This window comes from Phoca vitulina, unplaced genomic scaffold, assembly GCF_004348235.1.
Source record: "Phoca vitulina isolate PV1807 unplaced genomic scaffold, GSC_HSeal_1.0 scaffold8, whole genome shotgun sequence".
In the NCBI taxonomy this organism is placed as follows: Eukaryota; Metazoa; Chordata; class Mammalia; order Carnivora; family Phocidae; genus Phoca; species Phoca vitulina.
In genome coordinates, this window is record NW_022589711.1 from 49,247,292 (window position 1) to 49,266,839 (window position 19,548).

Below are 19,548 nucleotides of genomic sequence, written 5' to 3' on the forward strand. Positions count from 1 at the left end.
CTCAGTAAATTCTTTTTTATTTATTTTTTTAAAGAAGGCTCCACGCCCAATGTGGGGCTTAAACGACAACCCTGAGATTAAGAGTCACACGCTGTACACACTGAGCCAGCCAGGCCCCCCAAAATTTTTTTGTTCTTTTTTAAGTAATCTCTACAACCAACATGGGGCTGGAATTCACAACCCCCAGATCAAGAGTCACACTCTCCACAGCCAGGCGCCCCTCAGTAAATTCTTTGAATAGGTAGATCCCTTCTGTTCAATTTATTTATTGAGTGCTTATAATGTGTTCTTGCACTGGGGGGTACAGCAGGGAGTCAAAGAGACAAATTCTCTGCACTTGTGTTGCTTATATATTAGTGGGGAAACACAAGAAGCAAAAAATACATCAAATCAGGGGTATAATTTCAGGTAAAGCTATAACAAGGATATAATAAAGCAGGCAAAGTGGTAGTGACAAGAGCACTATTTTTCAAAGGTCAGGAAGGCCTTTTAAAGGAAGTAACATTTGAGCAAGGACACGGGAGGAGGGAGGGCAAGAGCCAGCAGAGCACTGAGGGACCCAGCAAGTCAGGGCCTGGACGGAAATCAGAACTTCTCCTGTTCTCTCTCTCAGGGTCTGCTATGTCAAGGATTCGCTTTTGTTGCTGTTGTTGTTATTTCCATGTGTATAAGGCCTAGTGCTATAAATTTCTCTCTATTGCTTAGAAATTGGAGAATGCATTTTATTTGGGAATTGAAGTCTCCTACAAAGGTACTGTCTTATCTACGTGCCCCTAAAAACACCTCCTGCCTTATCACGAAGGCACAGAATCTAAGTCCTAAGATTCAAAGCTGCTCATTCCACCGAGAGAGATGAGGCCCAGCCCCATCTCTGTGGAATGAGCGACTTAAGTCCACTTCTGCCCCAGGCAGGAAGAGGCCACGGAGAATATGCAGCTGGGAGGGGATGAGCCGTCCGGAGCGAGAAGCTGCGCAAGATACACCTTTGGCATTCTCAGCTCTTAGCCCCAGCTCTTTCCCAACTGGTCATCTCCCCTGTACGCTCAGCTCTGGCAGAGACAGAAATGACAGTCCCTACCTCACCGTGGGGAGACTGAGACTCAGAGAAGTGGGTGGCTTCCCCAGGATCACAAAAAAAGCCATCTGTAATTCTTAACTTTCACCCTGTTGCCTGAATGTGCCTGAGCCACATTCCAGGCCAGAGACCACATGGGGTGGAATTCATGCTCCGTGTCAGGAAATGAGATTGTTGATTTTTCATTTACACAAAAATGAAAAATAAATACCAGATGCTCGAAAACATGTTGCAACTCATCTTGCTGGAACTTAAAAGTGCATTCTGACTGAGAAAATTAAATTAGAAAACCCACAGAGCAAAAAAGATGTTTTGAAAGAAATGCACTTTGTCTTTTTCTCTCTCTCACATCCACACACACACAGTATCTCATTGTTTCTTTTGCAGGGAGCAGCTGTGAAGGAAATTGGGGGAGGGAAACGGACAAAACATCCCATCTCTGTGTTTGGTACAGAGCTAAGCTTTTAGGCCAGCCTTCCTGAGCTGGAGGGGGTGTGGCAGGCATTAAAAGTAAACATCACTGACCCTATGAAGCTTATAAAATAGCTTGGGAGAAGCCAGTCAACAAGAGAACGAATCCTAAATTGGACGAGTTTGCATGTGGAAACTGCCTTCATCTTGACAAAAAAGGTACGTACTGTGGTTTTAATTTTCATTTATGATGAATGCTGCTTGAACTAGAGGCAGTCTTGGCTTTTCACTGCCCCCTTTTCGGCTAAAAATAGTAACTAACAGGATGGAGGGTTTGTACCAGCTGCTTGGCAAATTTGGTCTCATTTTTCCTCAAGCACCCTTACAAGGTAGATACTATTCACGCCATTTTCAGATGAGCAGCTGAGGTTCCGCTATCCCAAACAACAAGTCTAAGAGAAGACTGCCAACAGATACCAGACTGGGGTGCCAACCCCATGTTGACTCATCTCCAAGTCTTCTGCTTGCACAGGGCACCCTCTTCCATGCTATATAGACAATAAGAAAATCTTCCCTATAAAAATACTGGACTAGATGAGTTCTCAGGGAGTTGTCATCCACCGGTGCGCTACAGTAAAATTAACTGAAAAGTGAGCTAGAATTAATCCTGTGAATAGGAAATGCATTTAACAATATGGTACAAACCTGTTTTCTTCAGAAGACATATTTTCTTGTTAGATTCAATAGCTAAATGGGTTTTTTAGACCCATTTACTCGTGGAAATGTATTTTGTTTTATCACGTGAAATCTAAAAATCTAGTCCTTAATGATCGGCAGCTCTTTGAAAGCAGGGACTATGTGTGTCCTCACTAATACTCAGGTGTTAAGAGAACAGGCTCCGAGGAGACCTGGTGTGAGTGAGCTCTGGCTTCAGAGCTTCGCAGGAAGTAACCTGGGCTCATTAACAGCATTGAGGGCAAAGAGAATGTCAATGTAGGACCCTAACAGGTAGGGTATGGTGGCAATACAGTGTGGGGCCCACTCAACATACTGAGGCCAGGGCTTCTCCGTGGGGAAGTTCAGTGAGTGTGAGTATACTCAAGAGGTATCAGTTCACAGAGTCAGTGCTGGCCCAGGGTGGGTGCACCATAACCTTAGTGGAATTATTATGAAATAATTTAATATTCAGTTAAAAGAGCATTTAAATTATATTTATTTTTAAAATATGTAAACTCCCCTCATTAAGACAGTCTTCCTATTAGTATTAGAAGATGATGCAAACATACAGGTCACACATAGCCAAGTTCACAGGTATATGTTAATAATGTGACTTAACCTCTGATGCGGGATGGGGCCGAGGCCCCAGAGGGAGGGCCTCAGGCCCATCGCCAAGAGGGTTCTTGGCCTTGCACGGGGAAGAATTCAAGAGCAAGCCATTGAGAGAAAAGGACAAAGATTTATTAAGTATAGAAGAAAGCAGCTACCTCACAAAGTAGCGGTCTCTCCTTCCAATTGAGGAAGAGGACACCCCTTTGCCTCTAATAAAGGATTTTATACGTTTTTTTTAAATTAGCTAACCATATAGGGAGGGGCTCACTCTTTAACTTTGGGTTTATCATTTACATTGGGTGGTGTGTTTTTCCATTGTTTTAGGATCATGAAATTACCTGCAGGGAGCAATTTTAAGAATGTCAGACCTTTGTGGCTTTTACTGCCGGAGGGGTCTTGTGGTCTTCCGTGAGTCGGATCTTGTTAACTCTTTTACGACCTGCCGACTCTTAGGTTAAAGGGTCAGCCTAAAGCCGAAATGGCTTTACTTTGCTCCTCTTGTCTCCAAGCCCTCTCCCTCCTGCCTCCCCTTCTGAAGGTGCTCAAGAAGTGTGGAGTGAACTAGAATGGGAGGGGCCTGGAAAAGAAACTATGGATGCCATCAACCCTTTCTCTCTACAAAAAGTTTTAACCATAGGAATAAAACTACGGCAAGAAAGAAGCATCTTTGGAAAAGATGCGAGCAAGGGTAAGAATTAGCTCTGAAATCCTCCTACAGAGCTAAAGCACATGTTTCAGCCCACAATAGAACATTTTTTAATATTTGTCAGAGTAAGACAGGGAACTGGCTTTTGGTGTAACTGTCACTTGGTGAAATGAGGCTCATCAAGGTTGCAGAGGGAGGTGTTTATGGAAAGCCACCAAAGGCGGTGTACAGAAGGCAGCAGGATTCAAGGTCGCTGCAGGACGGACCGTTGGCAACGGCCCCCGAGTCCCAGCTCTCTGCCCCTTCTGGCACTCAGCTTCCCATGTGTAGGGGGCTTGGAGGGTGGGTAAAGGACCTCTCAAGTCCTGCCAGTTTGGGGGACCCTGTAGAATGTGCATAATGTGTGACCATCCTTTGAGGTTAGATCTTCTGGGCAAGGCACTGAGCTTGGAGCCTACTGAGGGCCAAGAGTAGAGCTCCGTGGTTCTAAGAATTTCTTGGAGATGGATGCAAATTTGTGTCAGTTCAGGCAATTCCATCATCTCCCAAAAGGTTAAAAGACAGGTGTTGTTTACGTGGTGGTAGGAGCTGATGGGAGATGGATTCTCGGAGAAGGTGGAGTCCTACCACCGACTTGGCTTGCTCAACGGAGACTCAACCACCACCCCGCCACCACCATCCCCGGCTGGCAGCTTTACTCATTATGTAACTGTTCCTTTGAAAACAGAGCAACGAAACCTCCAGAAGAAAAGCTATTGATTATTAAAGGTTATTTGGAGGTTTAACTATAATAAAGTGGTTATAATTATTCCTGTTATGACACATCCTTTTAAATGCTCAGATCTGAGAACATTTTGCTTGCATTGATTCAGTCCTCTCCTTTGCAGGGAGAAAGGCAAAGAGCTGGAAATAGCTCCTTGTGGAGCCACAGTCAAGGAGTCACACGGAAGAGAACAGTCAGGGCAAGAGGCAGGGAAGGGCGCTTGGGCCAAAATGCCCGTTGCCAGCTGCTGGCCCGCCTCTAGCTAAATGCACATCCGTGTCCCTGTCTATTCAACTAAAAAAAAATAATAATAAATGCACATCTATGGAAGATATCCCCAACAGAGGTCCAAAGAGAAATTCAGGAAATAACTATTTGTTTCTGCTTTTCATGCTAACAATAAGTAGCATTTATGAAGCATTTTCTCTGTGTCACACACCACCCTAAATGCTCTCTCCGTAGCATCTCATTTAATTCTCGCAACACTTCATGAGCTTGGTATGATTGTTATTCCCACTTAATAGACCAGGAAGCTAAAGTGTGAACTGGACACAGTTATACTTAGTATGTGGCGAAGCCCGCATTCAAACCCATTCGGGGTGACCGTGGGGTTCCCAGCATGCGGCTGCCTGTTCAGGTCTCAGGCTTACTCCTGAGTTGGTAAACAGCCCCCCAAGATGGGGTAGGGGCGTGGGGTGTGGATCAGGGAGGCATTTCTCTTAACGACTCTCGTAAGACACTAAATGTCATGCACGATTTACGTTCATCTTTTTTCTCTCGCATGGTTCACTCAACAGCTTCCACCCCCCCCCTTCGCCTACCCCCACCCCACACTGTTTCTCTCCGTCGACAAGTCTGGACTGTGCCTGACACTGCCAGGTTCTGGGAGTGTCCATCCTTGAAAAATGCATACTTGGGAGGGAGCAGTTGCAAAATAAATCCAACGAGCTCCAACCCCAGGCAGAGTGTGCTCTCCTGGAGGGACAAAAGGTCTGGAGAGGCTCCCGGGGGCGGAAGGGCTCACAGCGCCATTGACTCAGGTGACCCTGTAGGGTGACTGTTGCAAAAGGCTCAGGGGAAGGTCCCCAAAGAGGTCCCCAGAAATTATCCCCTGGTGACTGCGTGTCCTCGGGAGGCCCAGAACGACCGGAGCTGCTTTGTTTCTCCGAACTCCAGGTCCCATCCTCAGCCCCAAGATGGTGAGGGAGCTGCTGCTTTCCGTGCTGGTCGGCCTCTTCAGTGCTGTGGACGGACAAGCCTTCCACCTTGGGAAATGCCCGAGCCCTCCAGTGCAGAAGGATTTTGATGTGAATAAGGTACGGTAAAAGGCTAACCTCCTATTGGTTTGAATAACCATCCTCTAGGCTTCAGTGTGAGTATTCTGCTTTGAGTCCCACAGCAAGCCTTGGGGTAGGTACTTATCCTATTGGGGGATCCCCCAAAGCAGACTCTGAGGCAAGAACTGGGGAGCAGAGGGTTTGGGGAAGATGACCCCAGGAAGCACCGTGGGCATGTGGGGAAGGGACAGAGAAGCAGGACAGCAATAAAGGATGCATTTCTCGACAGTAACACTGTTAACAACAGGGTTCCGTCCTGCTGGGGATCCTCTGAGGAAATGTGTAGAATGCTCCTCAGATTGTCGCACGGAGGGATGTGAGCGGGCTGTGGGTATTCCCGTGGTGCTGGCAAGGCCTTCCGGCAGAGGGGGAGGCGTGGGCCCCAGGTGGGTAGCTGTGTGTGGGACTTGTCCACGGTGGCCGAGGTGAACCCAGCTAGGCTGAGAGGACATGGGGCAGTTCATGGGCCGCAGCTGTTCTGGAGCTATTATCCGCATTCTACGGATGAAGCAGCTCAATGTCAGACAGCTCATCACTGACCCAGGTCACCGGGCTAATCACTGCAGAGTGGGATTCAAAACCAGGCTTCGCCACTGGGCAGGACACCCACGGGTTCCTCACGCAGGGCCTAGAAGAAGACTAGAACCTAGAACTCCCCCAAGAGGCTTTTTTGTTCCCTGCGCTAAAAAGATATCAATATAACCAGATCCCCCATATGTGGTTTTTCTTTGTGGGATCAGGCCCAGCCTTACTGGGCATATGTGTACATATATACACGCAGGGAACTGCCGAGGCAGCGACTGGGTAACACGAAATGGCTTCCGTTGCTGCGAACTCATGCCTAGGATCTCCCTCTTAAGACATTTTCTCCTTAGCGGAAAGTTTGGATCTTTTTTAAGAGGCTGTACTCACGATGGATAACATTAAAATTGTTACCAGTCACTCCCTCCTCAGTGTGAATGAGTGTTGGGACCTCTCAGGGGATGGAGTAGGTAGAGGAGTGAGGGAAGAGAGCTCAGAGCCCGCGGGCTGTGGGGAAGGAGCACCATCAATAGAGAGTCACACAGGGGAGGGAGGAAGGAGACACACAGTACAGTTTACATTGACTTACTCCAAAACTATTACGGGCTGGTCCCTTTATTGAGGTAACCCTGCTAAGCCACAGGAGACTTTCCAGAAAAAATCCAGGGAATTTGAATTATATTTCAATTTGGGGGTAAAAAATCCCAAGACACTTTGAAAATTATAATTGATCTATATTTACAAAAGTCTTTTGAAGAATAAAGCGGGATGTTTAAAAAAGTTTTATTGAAATATAATTCATATACCATATCATTCACCTGTTTTAAAGTTCACTTTCAATGTTTTAATGTTTTTTTTGTATAATCACAGAGTTATGAAACCATCACCACAATCAATTTTAGAGTATTTTCATCATCCCTACACATAAACAGTCACTCTCCATTTCCCCCTTGCCCCTCCCTGCCCCAGGCAACCTGTCTCTATGAATTTGCCTATTCTGGACATTTCATAGACGTGGAATCATACAATGTGTGGTCTTTTGTGACTGACTTCTTTTACTCAGCATAGTATTTTCAAGGCTCATCCATAGTGTACTATGTATCCGTACTTCATTTCTTTTCATTGGCAAATAATATTCTATTGCATGGATGATGCCACATGTTATTTATCTGTTCATCATTTGGGTTGTTTACACTTTCAACTATCAGGAATAATGCTGCTATAAGCATTCATGTACACGGTTTTTGTGTGTTTATTTTTGTGGGAGTTTTTTTGTGGACGTGTATTTTCAGTTCTCCTGGGCATATACCTAGGAGGAGAATTGCTAGGTCATATGGTAGCTCCACGTTAACTTTTTGAGAAACTGCCAGACTGTTTTCCAAAAGAACTGCATCACCATTTTACAGTCCCACCAGCAGTGTCTCACACCGATTTCTCCATATCTTTGCCCACACTTGTTATTGCCATCTTTTTTGATTATAGTCCTTAAAATTTTAGTGGGCATGAAGTGGTATCTCATTGTGGTCTTGATTTGCATTTCTCTGATGGTTAATGACGTTGAGGATCTTTTCATGTGTTTATTGTCCATTTGTCTATCTTCTTTGGAGAAATGTCTGAGTCCTTTGCCCATCTTTTACTTGGGTTATTTATCTTTTAATTATTGAGCTGAGAGTTCTTTATATGTTTAGATACAAGTCTCTTATCAGATATAGGATGTGCAAATATTTCCCACATCCTGTGGATTGTCTTTCCACTTTATTGATGTGAAACTTTGATATTGGATATTCAGTTGTCCCAGAACTCTTTGTTGAAAAGACTATTCTTTCCCCATCGAATAATCTTGGCATCTTTGTTGAAAATCAATTGGCCATATATATGCAAGAGTTTTTTTGGACTCTCAATTCTGTTCTATTGTTCTATACGTCTATCCTTATGCCAGTGCTATACAGTATTGATTACTATAGCTTTGTAGTAAGTTTTGAAATTAGAATATTTGAGGCCTCCAATTTTGTTCTTCTGACTATTCTGGGTCCTTTGCATTTCCATACGACTTTTAGGATCTGTCAACTTCTGCAAAGAAGCAGAGTTGTTTGTATTTCTCTTTTATAAATACTGCACTGAATCTAGATCAGTCTGGAGAATATTGTCATCTTAATAATTTTAAGCCTTCTAATCCATGAACATAGGTTATCTTTCCATTTACTCTTGGGTCTTCTTTAATTTCTTTCAACAACGTTTTGTATTTTTCAGAGTATAAGTTTTGCGTTTTTTGGTTAAATTTATTCATAAGTATTTTATTCTTTTGATGTTATTGTAAATGGAATTTTCATAATTTACAGTGCTCATTGTAAGTGTAGAAAGCTATTTGATTTCTGTATATTGATCTTGTATCATTTAACCTAGCTGATTTCATTTATTAGTTCTAATAGTTTTTGTGTGTGTCGATTCCTTAGGATTTTCTATTACAAAATCATGTTGTCTGCAAATAAAGAGAGTTTTACTTCTTCCTTTCCAGGATTCTTTTTTCTTTTCCTTTTTTTTCTTTCTTTCCTTTTTTTTTTTTTTTTTTTTTTTGAGAGAGAGAGAGAGCGCACGTGTGCGCACAAGCAGGGAGGGGCAGAGGGAAAGGGAGAAGATCCCAAGCAGGCTCCACAATCCGGGTTCAATCCCACAACCCCAAGATCATGATCCGAGCCAAAATCAAGAGTCGGAAGCCCAACCGGCTAAGCCACCCCAGGCGCCCCTCCAGGATTCTTTTTACACGTTGCATTCTCCTTATGTGGATAGAGAAACAGACCCAAAACCATGAAAGGGCTTTCACAAAAATATTATAAAATTATAAGGGAGCATGACATGAAAAGCAATCTTTCACCTCTGAGTTTCCTCTTTTCTGGGAAATCATGCTTCCTCAGTTTTAATTGTGGAGCACTAAAGTCACCTTAACAATAATAGAACTATTTTAAATGATCTGTATAAAATGGAGCTTTTTTTGAGGATGCCTAGGAAACCAAATGACCTCTAACCTTATTTTTGGGTGCTTTAAATGAATGTTAATTTCAGTGGTTTTAATTGAAAGATACGCTTTAATAAATGAGTGGAACTTTATGTCATAAACGTGGGTATATATTTGAGCAAACAGCCATGTGACTGGAGCAATACTGCCCCCTGTTTGCAGTACACTCTCAGTTCAAAGTCTGACTTTTTTGAAGGTGAGGGCATCTCTGATTTTCCTTTGTTGAATAATACATTTTTAAATTTCTAAAATACTTTGAATTAATATTTTGACTAAGTAAATATATCCACATGGTTCAAAATTCTAAATGTACCAAAGAACATTCGATGAAAAGTTTTTCTCCTACCCCTGTTTCCTTACTACCTCAGTTTCCCTCCCTAGTAGCAGCCAGTAAAAACAGTTCATTGTGTATCTTTTGGGAGATAATGTATACGTCCACAAATACATACATAAATGGAGTAGGCAGAACGATGTACACACTCTGATCCCTGGAACCTGTGAATATGCTACTTTCCACGGGAAGGGGGATTTTGCCGATGTGATGAAAGTTATAAACTTGGAGATGGCAAGAGTGGCCCAGATTATCCAGTGGGCCCAGTCTAATCACTGAAGGCAGAAAACCTTCCCTAGCTGTGGTCAGAGAGGCGTGATGATGGAACAAGAGTCAGAGAGGTGCAATGTGAGAAGGATCTCTCCCGCTTTTGCTGGCTCTGAACAGGGAGGAAGGGGTTCACCAACCAAGGAATGTGGGTGGCCTCTAGAACTTGGACAAGGCAAAAAGACAGAGTTCTCTAGAGCCTCTAGAAAGGAACACAGCCCTGCCAACACCTTGATTTTAACCAAGCTCACTTGATGTACGGAACTGTGATGAACAGAACTGTGAGACCATAAATTTGTGTTGTAAGCTTGTGGTAATTTGTTATAGCAGCAAGAGAAAATGAATATAATAACCTTTCCCCCCATTTTTCCATATACTCCGTTTTTCACCCAGCTCTTTTTCTATTGAATGTATCTTGGAGATAATTGCATATGACTCCTTTAAGAGAGGGTGTATAACATTCCATTGTATGAATGTGCCATCATTTATGGACTCAGGTCCCCTACTAATGCTCACTTAGACTCTAGTTTCCTGTCTAGTTCTTACATATAGTACCACAACAAATAACCTCATATATGCACTATATGCATTTTCAGCTTTGCTAGATAATTGCCAGATTACCCCCCGTGAAGGTTGTAAATTGGAGTAGTCTCCATGCAAGGCAATGCATGGAAGCATGAAAACACCTGTCTCCCCTCACCCTCACCCACTCCGTTGCACACTTCCTTTAAGGCTGACTCTGTGCACGAAGTTATGAACTGAGACCAAGCTCCCAGTGGAAGAATGATACCAGTCTTCTAACTCCTGATCACCTGCCAAAACCCTTTGTGACCAGCTCCCTGTCCGGCATCATATGAGGAGAATTCAGCCAACTCTGGAGTCCCAGTCCCCCACAGTGAACATATCTGACTTTGCACACAATTCAAAGATGCCTCGTAGAATCACAAAATATTTGAGGTGGCACCTTACATCACCTGGACTGCTCCCTCTCTTTTACAGAGTCTAGAATTTCACATAGATTTTGGCTGGAGGGGCAACTGACAGCATATCTAAATAAAGAGCACTTTAGGAATAAGATGTGGCATTCGACCAATGCCTGCACATCCGATTCACTTACTCTCCTTTGAATCAATATCTTGTTCAGTTGGTGTGAACATTGCAGCCCATTTTGCTTGGTTTCCCCGGGAAAGGGCTCTGCTCTAAAAGACAACAATAGGGAAGAGTTTGCAGGTCCCCAGAGAGCCACAGGGTTTTCTCTGCTTATTGTTATCTCTGCAGTATCTTGGACGATGGTACGAAATTGAGAAGATCCCAGTGAGCTTTGAGAAGGGAAGTTGCATCCAAGCCAACTACTCGCTAATGGAAAACGGAAACATCAAAGTGGTAAACCAGGAGTTGAGGTGAGTGGCTGTGGTTTCAAAAGCAACACAGCCCTGGAGCCAGCCTGCAGATAGCCGTCCTGGGATGACCGGGTGTCCTTGCAGTCTGGTTCAGGGGGGATGCCGATGTGGCTGGGTCTGCACTCCTGCTCACAGCAGGTCCTGAGATGAAAACTTTTGGCAGGCGGAATCGTGGGGACTAGAAGCCACTCATTTATTTGCAAGACCACTTGCTGAGCATCTTACTGTATTGTGTACTCCTTGTGAGTATTATGTACCTGTTGTATGTGTACTCCCTGTGAAAGGCACTAGGGACTCAACAGGAATCCAAACTGCGGGGTTCCTGCTCTCATTGCGAAATAGATACTCTCATAGCAAAGGACAGGGGCGACCTTCTCATCTGATCTCCAAACCAAGAGAGAAGCCCTTGTACATTATCTACTGACAGAGGACATCCAGCTCTGCTTGAATCCTTCCAGAAACTGATGGTTGCTCATCGCCTTCCATGACAATTTATTCCATCTCCAGGCAGCTTTGACTATTACAGACATAGTCCCACTCTAGTTTATGTGAACAGGATAGGCTGTAGAAGTCTACTTTTCTATTACTGACGGCTTCTAATGGATTTCTATTTGATACAAAAATTCATACTTTAGAAAGCACACATAAACTTTAAAAAAGCCCCAGAAAGTGCTCCTAGCAACCTTCCATCAACAAAGATAAGAGCAACAATAAATGATAGTAACAAATATTAAGCATTTCCTATGTGCAAGGCACTATTCTGTATGTGTATGTATACACGTGTGGACCTCTATGTATGTACATGTAAATGAATATACGTATTCATTTAATCCCCACAGCGACCCTGAGGTAGGGACTATTATTAACCCCACTTTTCTAGATGAGAAAAACTGAGGTACAGAGAGGTAATGTGCCCAAGGGCCACACAGCTTATAAGCAACAACGCTGAGATTCAAGCCCGGGGAGAAGTGAAATGCGGAAGAGGACAGAGGACACGTGAAAGGAAGGCTGGGGATGAGGGGTTGTCCTTCCTGTTCCCTACAGGATCTGAGAACTGTGTTCAACTCCAAGAAAACAACCACACCCCAACCTGGAATTTACTCAGGCTCAGAGACGCTTTGTGTGGCCATCCTCTTATCCACTAAGCTTCCTGTGAGCCAAGACAGAGTGGGGTGACTCCCTGGCCCTCCCTGCATACATCATAGAAACAAAGTAAAAATCTTAAGGGCCTATAAAGAGAAAACCAGCTTATTTTAGAGCCCAGGAAGGGCTACAAGGATTGGGATGCAGGCACCCACCTAAAGTTGCGATGACCTCATTTCAAATATTTTGTCCCATTCTGTGGCCAAGAGCCAGACAATGACACAGATCCCAAAACCCATGAGAGTCTTTGGACTGTCCTGTGGAGCTGGCCAGGAGTCCTCTTGAACTGTGTCCCGAGTATTAGGTTGCTCCGCATGTAGGGTCACGTCTGTTTAAAATACAAGGGCACACGGAGAAAGGTTTGCTAGTTCGGGGAGGGGTGTGGTTTTCCTTTCCGGATACTGCAGGGTGGGCGGAGACACAGCGCAGAGTCTCAGCAAGCTGCTCTTCGCCAGGGTCAGGGATTTGAGAGCCAGAGCAGTTGGCACCGGGCTGGGAGCTGAAGGGCTCGGGCTTGGGAGTTAGGCTGCCCCGTTTCAAACCCTGGTTGTCACATACTAACGACGTGATCTTCCGTGAGTTAGGATCATTCTCTGAGCCTCTGTTTCCTCTCTGTAAAATGGAAATAATCATAGAACCTCCCTCCACAGGGCTTTGTGAGCGTTGGATGAGGTAACACGTGTGAATCACTTAGTGTTTGGTGTGGAGTAATCATTTAATAAACACAGCCTATTCCGTTAATCTGGAGCTACCCTTGAAAATACAAGTGTAGTTTTTCCATGAACAAACTGTGAGTTTATGATCAGAGACTGGTGTTTTGAAAACTGTTCTGGACAAAACATAAATGATGAAGGAAGGGGGGAAAGTCTGTTGAGAAGAGTCTGGTTTGTTGCTAAGCAACTGTATGCAAATGAAAAGGGACCATCTTCCTGTCTTCCCAGCTGAGTTCCAGGGGACAACGCAGGGCCTGGTCTCCAGCCCTACTTGATGACAGACTCTGCATCCAGCAGCATCAGAGTACATTTGCCATCCGTCCTTACCTGTTGCTTATTGTCTGGTTTCTGGGACATCGATCGCCAGTCACCATAGCTTACCGACTTTCTAACACATGCAATTGCTCTAGTTTTAGTTTGCCCCTTGAGGAGTGGTGAATGGGCTGGTCCTCCGTCAGCTTCCTCGGAAGAGCACTGTGATGTGTGAGCACCCTCCTTCGGTGCATCCCTAGGCCTTTTCCCTGTCCCCGAGGTCCCCGGGGTCGTAGCACGTCACTCGGAAATGGAGTCAGCTCCCTTCAAAAGAGTGAAAGTACTTCATCCAATCTAAGACCATCACTTTTAAGACACACCACCATTTTATAAACCACTAAGAAAGAAATGACCAATTGTATGTGTAAGGTGGCATTCGGTGTAAGATGTGCGTTTCTTCACATTTAACTAAGTCTCTGAGAATCACAAATGTTTCCTCGCTGCTGTTTTACCTGACTTGTGTCAAAACCTCCCGCACTCAGTCAGAAGCTTTGCAGGACTGGCTAGGGGTCTCAGAGCTCAGGCGTATGAACGCCTTTATGGGACTGATGTCCCCGAGGCCCCAAGAGCAGGGAAAGCTTGCAGATCTCCAGACTTCTAGTAATCACAGCAGTCCTTGTTTTTTTCCTTTGGTTCATTCTCATTTTTAAAGAAGCGAATCTTCTTAGTGTATTGGGTTGTTTTGTTTGTTTGTTTTTCTCTTCTCTTTTACTCCCACTCCTCTGGAGACTGAGAGCAGGAAATGGCCTTGCAGGACTCGAAAAACAGGCCCAACGGGCAAGGGCCTAACATATTATCTGGTCCTGGAGCATTTCAGTTGTTGCTTCTTATCACTCCAAGGCCGTCTTCCTCCGCTTGGTCTGAGACAGTGACAAAGGAAACGGGACAGAGCCTTCCTAACCATCAATCACAGTCTTGGTGTCCTGGTCCTTTAGTGTTACACATCTTGCCTTTCATTGATTTTTGGCTTCCAATGAGTTAAGGTGTTTTGTTTTGTTTTAACTCATTACAGATCTGATGGAACCGTGAACCAAATTGAAGGTGAGGCCACCCAGGCCAACCTTACGGAGCCTGCCAAGCTGGGAGTTAAGTTCTTCTGGTGTAAGTATTCACTACCCTCAGGAGGTTTCAGGGATAGGAGGTACGCAAACTGAAAGCCAGAGCCTTTTCTACCTAGAATGGTAAGTCAGAGCCCTGGGCAGGAACACTCCTGTCACATCTGGGTGTCACCCGTAGTGACTTAATACATAATTATTTGTTGAGCACCTGCTACTTGCCAAGCTCGGGGCTAGGCACCGAAGATGCGATGATGAGCCAGACAGCGCTGGCCCTTGTCCCCGAGGGGCTTACACCCCAGTGGATACTGACAAGTACCCAGGCAATTTACTATAAAACTACCATGCTTCAGTAGAGGAAGCACAGACAACAGCACAAGGGCATGAGCAGTAGGAGACCCAATCCTGTCATGTTTCCCAGAGGGGATGGAGGCCCGAAAAATTAGTACTTAGTAGTAGTTAATAGTGGTATTATTAGCAGAACAATTGATATGTGCAAAAGCTTGGAAGTAAGAGATGACAAGAGTGAAGGTAACTTTGAGCCCTGGCTCTGTCTGCCACTTTCTCGCCACGCTGTGGCATTCCCTGAGGGATATTTGATCCCGGGCATTTGCCCTCTGAGCTCTGGGCTAACTGAGGAATGGACCCAGGCAACAGAGAAAGCACCAAATATTCATTTTACTGTTGATACCAACACACGGGAGAAGCCAGCTCAGAAATGTGAGACTTCCTAATGCCCAGATTGCTCAAGGGTCCCTCTCCCCACCCAGGAGGCGGACACTGAAGTCACAGCTGCAAGAGGAACCCCTCCTCCCACCCCCCATCAAAGCCCTGCAGGGGGGCAGAGAGGAAGCTCTTAGTTTATACACCAAGATAGGAAGGCTGGGAGATGAAAAGAGTTCTGCCCGCATACGGGACCACGGGCAATTAACGTCACCTCTGTGCCCGGTAGCGTAGAGGTAAAGGAGATGGCACATGCTCTGTAAGCTGCAGGGGGCTTCGTACATGTCAGTTTCTCTTGTTTATTTTCACAAATAAGATAGTCAAAGTGCAGAAAAGCTAGAGGATGGAGGCAAGGTCACTGGACTAATTAGAGGCCGACTTGGGACCAAAACCTGGGACTCCCAACTCCCCTGACGGATGGGGATGGGAAGCAAGGCCAAATATCATGTGCACGACCTTCCGAAGGAAGCCCGGAACAGGAGCTCGAAGAGGCAGGAGCTGCCGGCAGGGCAAGCAGAGGAGGAAGAGGTTTACTCTGGTGGAGGGGTCAGATGTTTGCACTGGCTCTTCCAGGGTGTGGGGGACATGATGGGAAAGGCTGTCCCAAGTGCAGGAATGGCAGGAGGAAAGGCGTGCAGAGAGAAGCCCAGAGGATGGGCAGGTATGCGGAGCACAAGACTGGGCAGAGCCTCAAAAGCCATGTTCATGGGTTGGAGTGTCTTCCATAAGCAGTAGGAGGTTGTCAGAGTTTCCTAATAAAGAGACAGGGCAATTTTCTTTGCTGAGAGGAAATGTCTGGGTAAATGTGTCTTGAGGGCTAGACCCTGTGGGAGGAAGACAGCCTGTGAACGCCTGGCTGTGTGTAGGTGGGGCAGGATGCCGTTGCCAAAAGAGGTTGGAAGACATATTGCCCCCCGGCTACTCAAGGCTGCAGAGTTCTCGGTCCAGCCGGGAACACACAAAGCAGTGGAAATTCACGGATAGCAGATATCTGATGAATACAAGCTCTCATGGGTGAGCCCGGCAGGCCGGCACCAACAGGGCTAGAAAGGTAAGTCAGAAACGGCACTCAGTGTGGGCCCCATAGCCTTGTACACGCTTCTTTCCACCAGGAGTCCTTCTGTTTTCATATTTATAAACAGGTAGAAAGTGAGAGAGGAGGGACCTTGTTGGGTGGTCATCTGGACTAGCCCTCTTGTGTTATTTTCGTGCCCAGCTGGGTCCTTGATGCCCAGCCAAGCTCTGACCTCTCACACTCAGCCTCCTTTGTGCAGCTTCTCATGGTCATTCACAAGGGTTGAGTTCTGGTTTGACTTGACAAACAGAGGGATTATTTTTGAGTGGAGGAGGTGGGATGCTTGAAACCCAGGAAAGCAAACCACACACGACGGCATACGTGTCCAGATCTTTTGTTCTTATGGGCTCAGCACACAGCTTTCTCCCATGTGGGTTCATTTTCCACTTAACTTTAACAAGGTGGGCTATGACTTTTCCTTGCCTTGGACCATGGCTGTGGAGGTAAGTTCATAGAGGAAGTTTCTGGATTCAGATGGAGAAGGTAAATCCTCCCTCTCTTTTCATAAGGACCCTTTAATGCTGAGCTTTTGATACTATGCAGATGTGAATCAATGAATCTTTATATGCCCCTTGTGAGGAAGAGTTTATAACCTGTTACCACGTGATTTACCATATTCTTAAGAACAGAGGAACTTTTGAAGGTCACACAGAAGGAAAAACAAACAAAAACATTAGTCCTTAATTCCTTCCCCAGGCAGGTTCTAGAGGAAGCTGGGAAGCACAGACTTGGAAAGCCTGGGGCCCCTGACCTCACATCCTCTTTATTTCTTAAGATTTTATTTATTTATTTGTCAGAGAGAGAGAGCACAAGCAGGGGGAGCTGCAGGCAGCGGGAGAAACAGATTCCCCGCTGAGCGGGGAGCCCGATGCTGGACTCGATCCCAGGACCCTGGGATCATGACCTGAGCCGAAGGCAGACGCTTAACTGACTGAGCCGCCCAGGCGCTGCTGACCTTGCATTCTTGACTCCACTTACCTAAGTGGTAACCCCATTTGTACTAGTGCTAAGAGCAGCCTGTTAGCCTAGGGGGTCCAGCAGAACCCCCCATTACCATCACCTTCTGCAGACCAACCTGCTACCAGGGAGGGAGGATCCAGAATGATAGCTCTGAGCTCTGGCTGCACACTGGAATCATGGGGGAGCCTTCAAGGGTCCCAACCATCTCCACATCAGAATCTGGGCAGGCCTGGAGGGAGGTGGCCTAGGATTTTTCAAAGCTCCCATAAGATTCCCACATGAAGCCAGAGTTAAGAAGCACTCATGTAGAAGAACTAGGACCCTGGTTTCCAGGGTCTTGGAGATGAAGGTTCTCTTGCCCTGGCCCTCTTAACTCCGCCCTCCTCTGGTTCTCAGTGATGCCGTCGGCTCCATACTGGGTCCTGGCCACCGACTACGAGAACTACGCCCTCGTGTACTCCTGCACCACAATCGTCTGGCTTTTTCACATGGATCATGTTTGGATCTTGGGGAGAAACCCTTATCTCCCTCCAGAAACGGTGACCTATCTAAAAGATATCTTGACCTCTAATGATATTGACATCGAGAAAATGACTATCACAGATCAGGTGAATTGCCCCGAGTCACTGTGAAAGGCTCTAAGGGAACCTGCATTCACTCCGTGTTACTTCCTTTGCTTTGCTTCCCCCTCCTCAGTCCATCCCCCCCACCCCCCCATAAAGACAAACCAACCACAGCAAATGGATGCAAACACCAGAAGGGAAATTTGACAGCAGAAGCCCGTGGCGAGAAAGTCGAGGAAAGTTGGCCCAAACACTTAGCCATGCACCAGTCTGTGACCTTGCCAGTCTAATAATAAACTTGTTGCTGACCTGCTGTGCTCACAGTAGATTCTGAATTGATTTTTGTGGGGTCTTAATTACAAGCTTATGTCTGGAGATCTTTGAACAGTTCTGTGAAAAGAAACGAAGCAGTGCACAGTTTAAAGGTAACAATCCTGTTTCTGGAAGGGGAAAGCTGGTAGCAAAGGCCTATGGAGGGTGGCCTGAATCCAGGTGTCTCCATCCTGCAGTGGGCACTCCTTTAGGGGGAATCATTTGCATTTTTTGAGTCTCTCAGAGGCAGTTTCTTTGCAGTATTTACTTTCTCATCAGGAGGTCCTCAGAGTCAGGCTAACGTAGGGGACCATCTTGGGGTCTGTGCAGGGGAGAATCGATAAGGGAGAAGATGATGGGGATTTTTTTTTAAGAAAATAACTTTGGGGGTCTTGCATTCAACTGATATTTACTGAGGGCCAACTGCTTTCCAGGCACTGAACCCTTGTCATCCCACAGAAGCTCCCAGACCAGCCAGGGAGACTAACAAGTATAGATGCAAATACAGTCCAAGCTGAGGAGTGCAGAGGTAGCAGCACGTGGAGGGAACTGTGGGGAGCTCCGGGAAAGTCTCAATCCCTGCAGGACAGAGGCGCCCACAGGGTTGCACAGTCATGCCTCTGGGTGTCCCAACTTCAGAGAATCGGGAACCACCTTGACTTTTGGGTTTTTTGTTTTTTTTTTTACATCATGACTTTTAAAATCAGACAGACCTCAGAATGCCCCCCCTGCGATTTCACTTAGTTCACATAGTATTTGTAATCTACTAATGCTTTGGGAAATGAAGATAAAATTAACCCATCTTATTAGAGTTTTGTTTTTTCAGCATGAACATAAAGTATGAATTTCCTTGAGCACTGGAGACTCTTTAATGCTTTATATTAAAGGTTACAAAAATCCCCAGCATCTCAAGAGGTACAATCTCCATTTTACTAAATAAATACGACCTCATATTGGAGCTCCCAGTTCGACATTCCTAAAGTCTGAAAACAACCAAGCAAAAAGGCAGGAAGGGGGAGGTAGGTACTGAAGGAGAAGACCCTCTCCCCAGCTCTGCCTGCCAGTGTGCCCTGTGCTTTATCATGCCGCCCACCCGACCAGAGGGCACTTGGCTCCTCCTCTCAAATACTGTTATCCCCAAGAGTGTTACCGGCCTGTCTCTTATCTCATGGTACAAAATAAGTTGTGACTGCGTTCCTCTTAACAGCTGTCTGGTAACATCAAAGACCATGAAGGTAACTACAGTTAGTACCTTTTACAGTGTGTTGCCTGATACATAGCCTCAAAGTGCGTATGGGAATGAGTTACTGACTGGATGTGTAGATGGATGGACTGGAGTTTCCCCATAAAGGAAAAGAGACCTCTGAAGCAGATATCAGGGGTGACTAAACCAGAGAAAAAACTTTTGGGAATCCAGAGGGAAGCATGTGGGCACCAAGTAGCAAGAGGAAACACGGGGAAAAGAACAAAAAACCCAGAAGGGAGAGGAAAAGAAGGGAAGTGGGAAAAACAGCAAAATAGACACAGTAGTAGAGAATAAATTCCCATGTGTCTATGGTTGGTTCTAACAGTCATCAACATCTCACCAGTCTGGTTTC

At 45.6% G+C, this 19,548-nt stretch overlaps 1 protein-coding gene across 1 annotated transcript; it reads left to right on the top strand.

Moving 5' to 3' along the window:
• The first annotated feature begins 1,469 nt into the window (after window positions 1-1,469).
• Window positions 1,470-17,973, top strand: APOD (apolipoprotein D). Its single transcript, XM_032406865.1, has 5 exons — window positions 1,470-1,705; window positions 5,401-5,540; window positions 10,973-11,094; window positions 14,275-14,363; window positions 17,472-17,973. The coding sequence occupies exons 2-5, from the start codon at window positions 5,421-5,423 to the stop codon at window positions 17,705-17,707; spliced, it is 567 nt and encodes a 188-aa protein (XP_032262756.1). The 5' UTR covers window positions 1,470-1,705; window positions 5,401-5,420; the 3' UTR covers window positions 17,708-17,973.
• The last annotated feature ends 1,575 nt before the right edge of the window (window positions 17,974-19,548 follow it).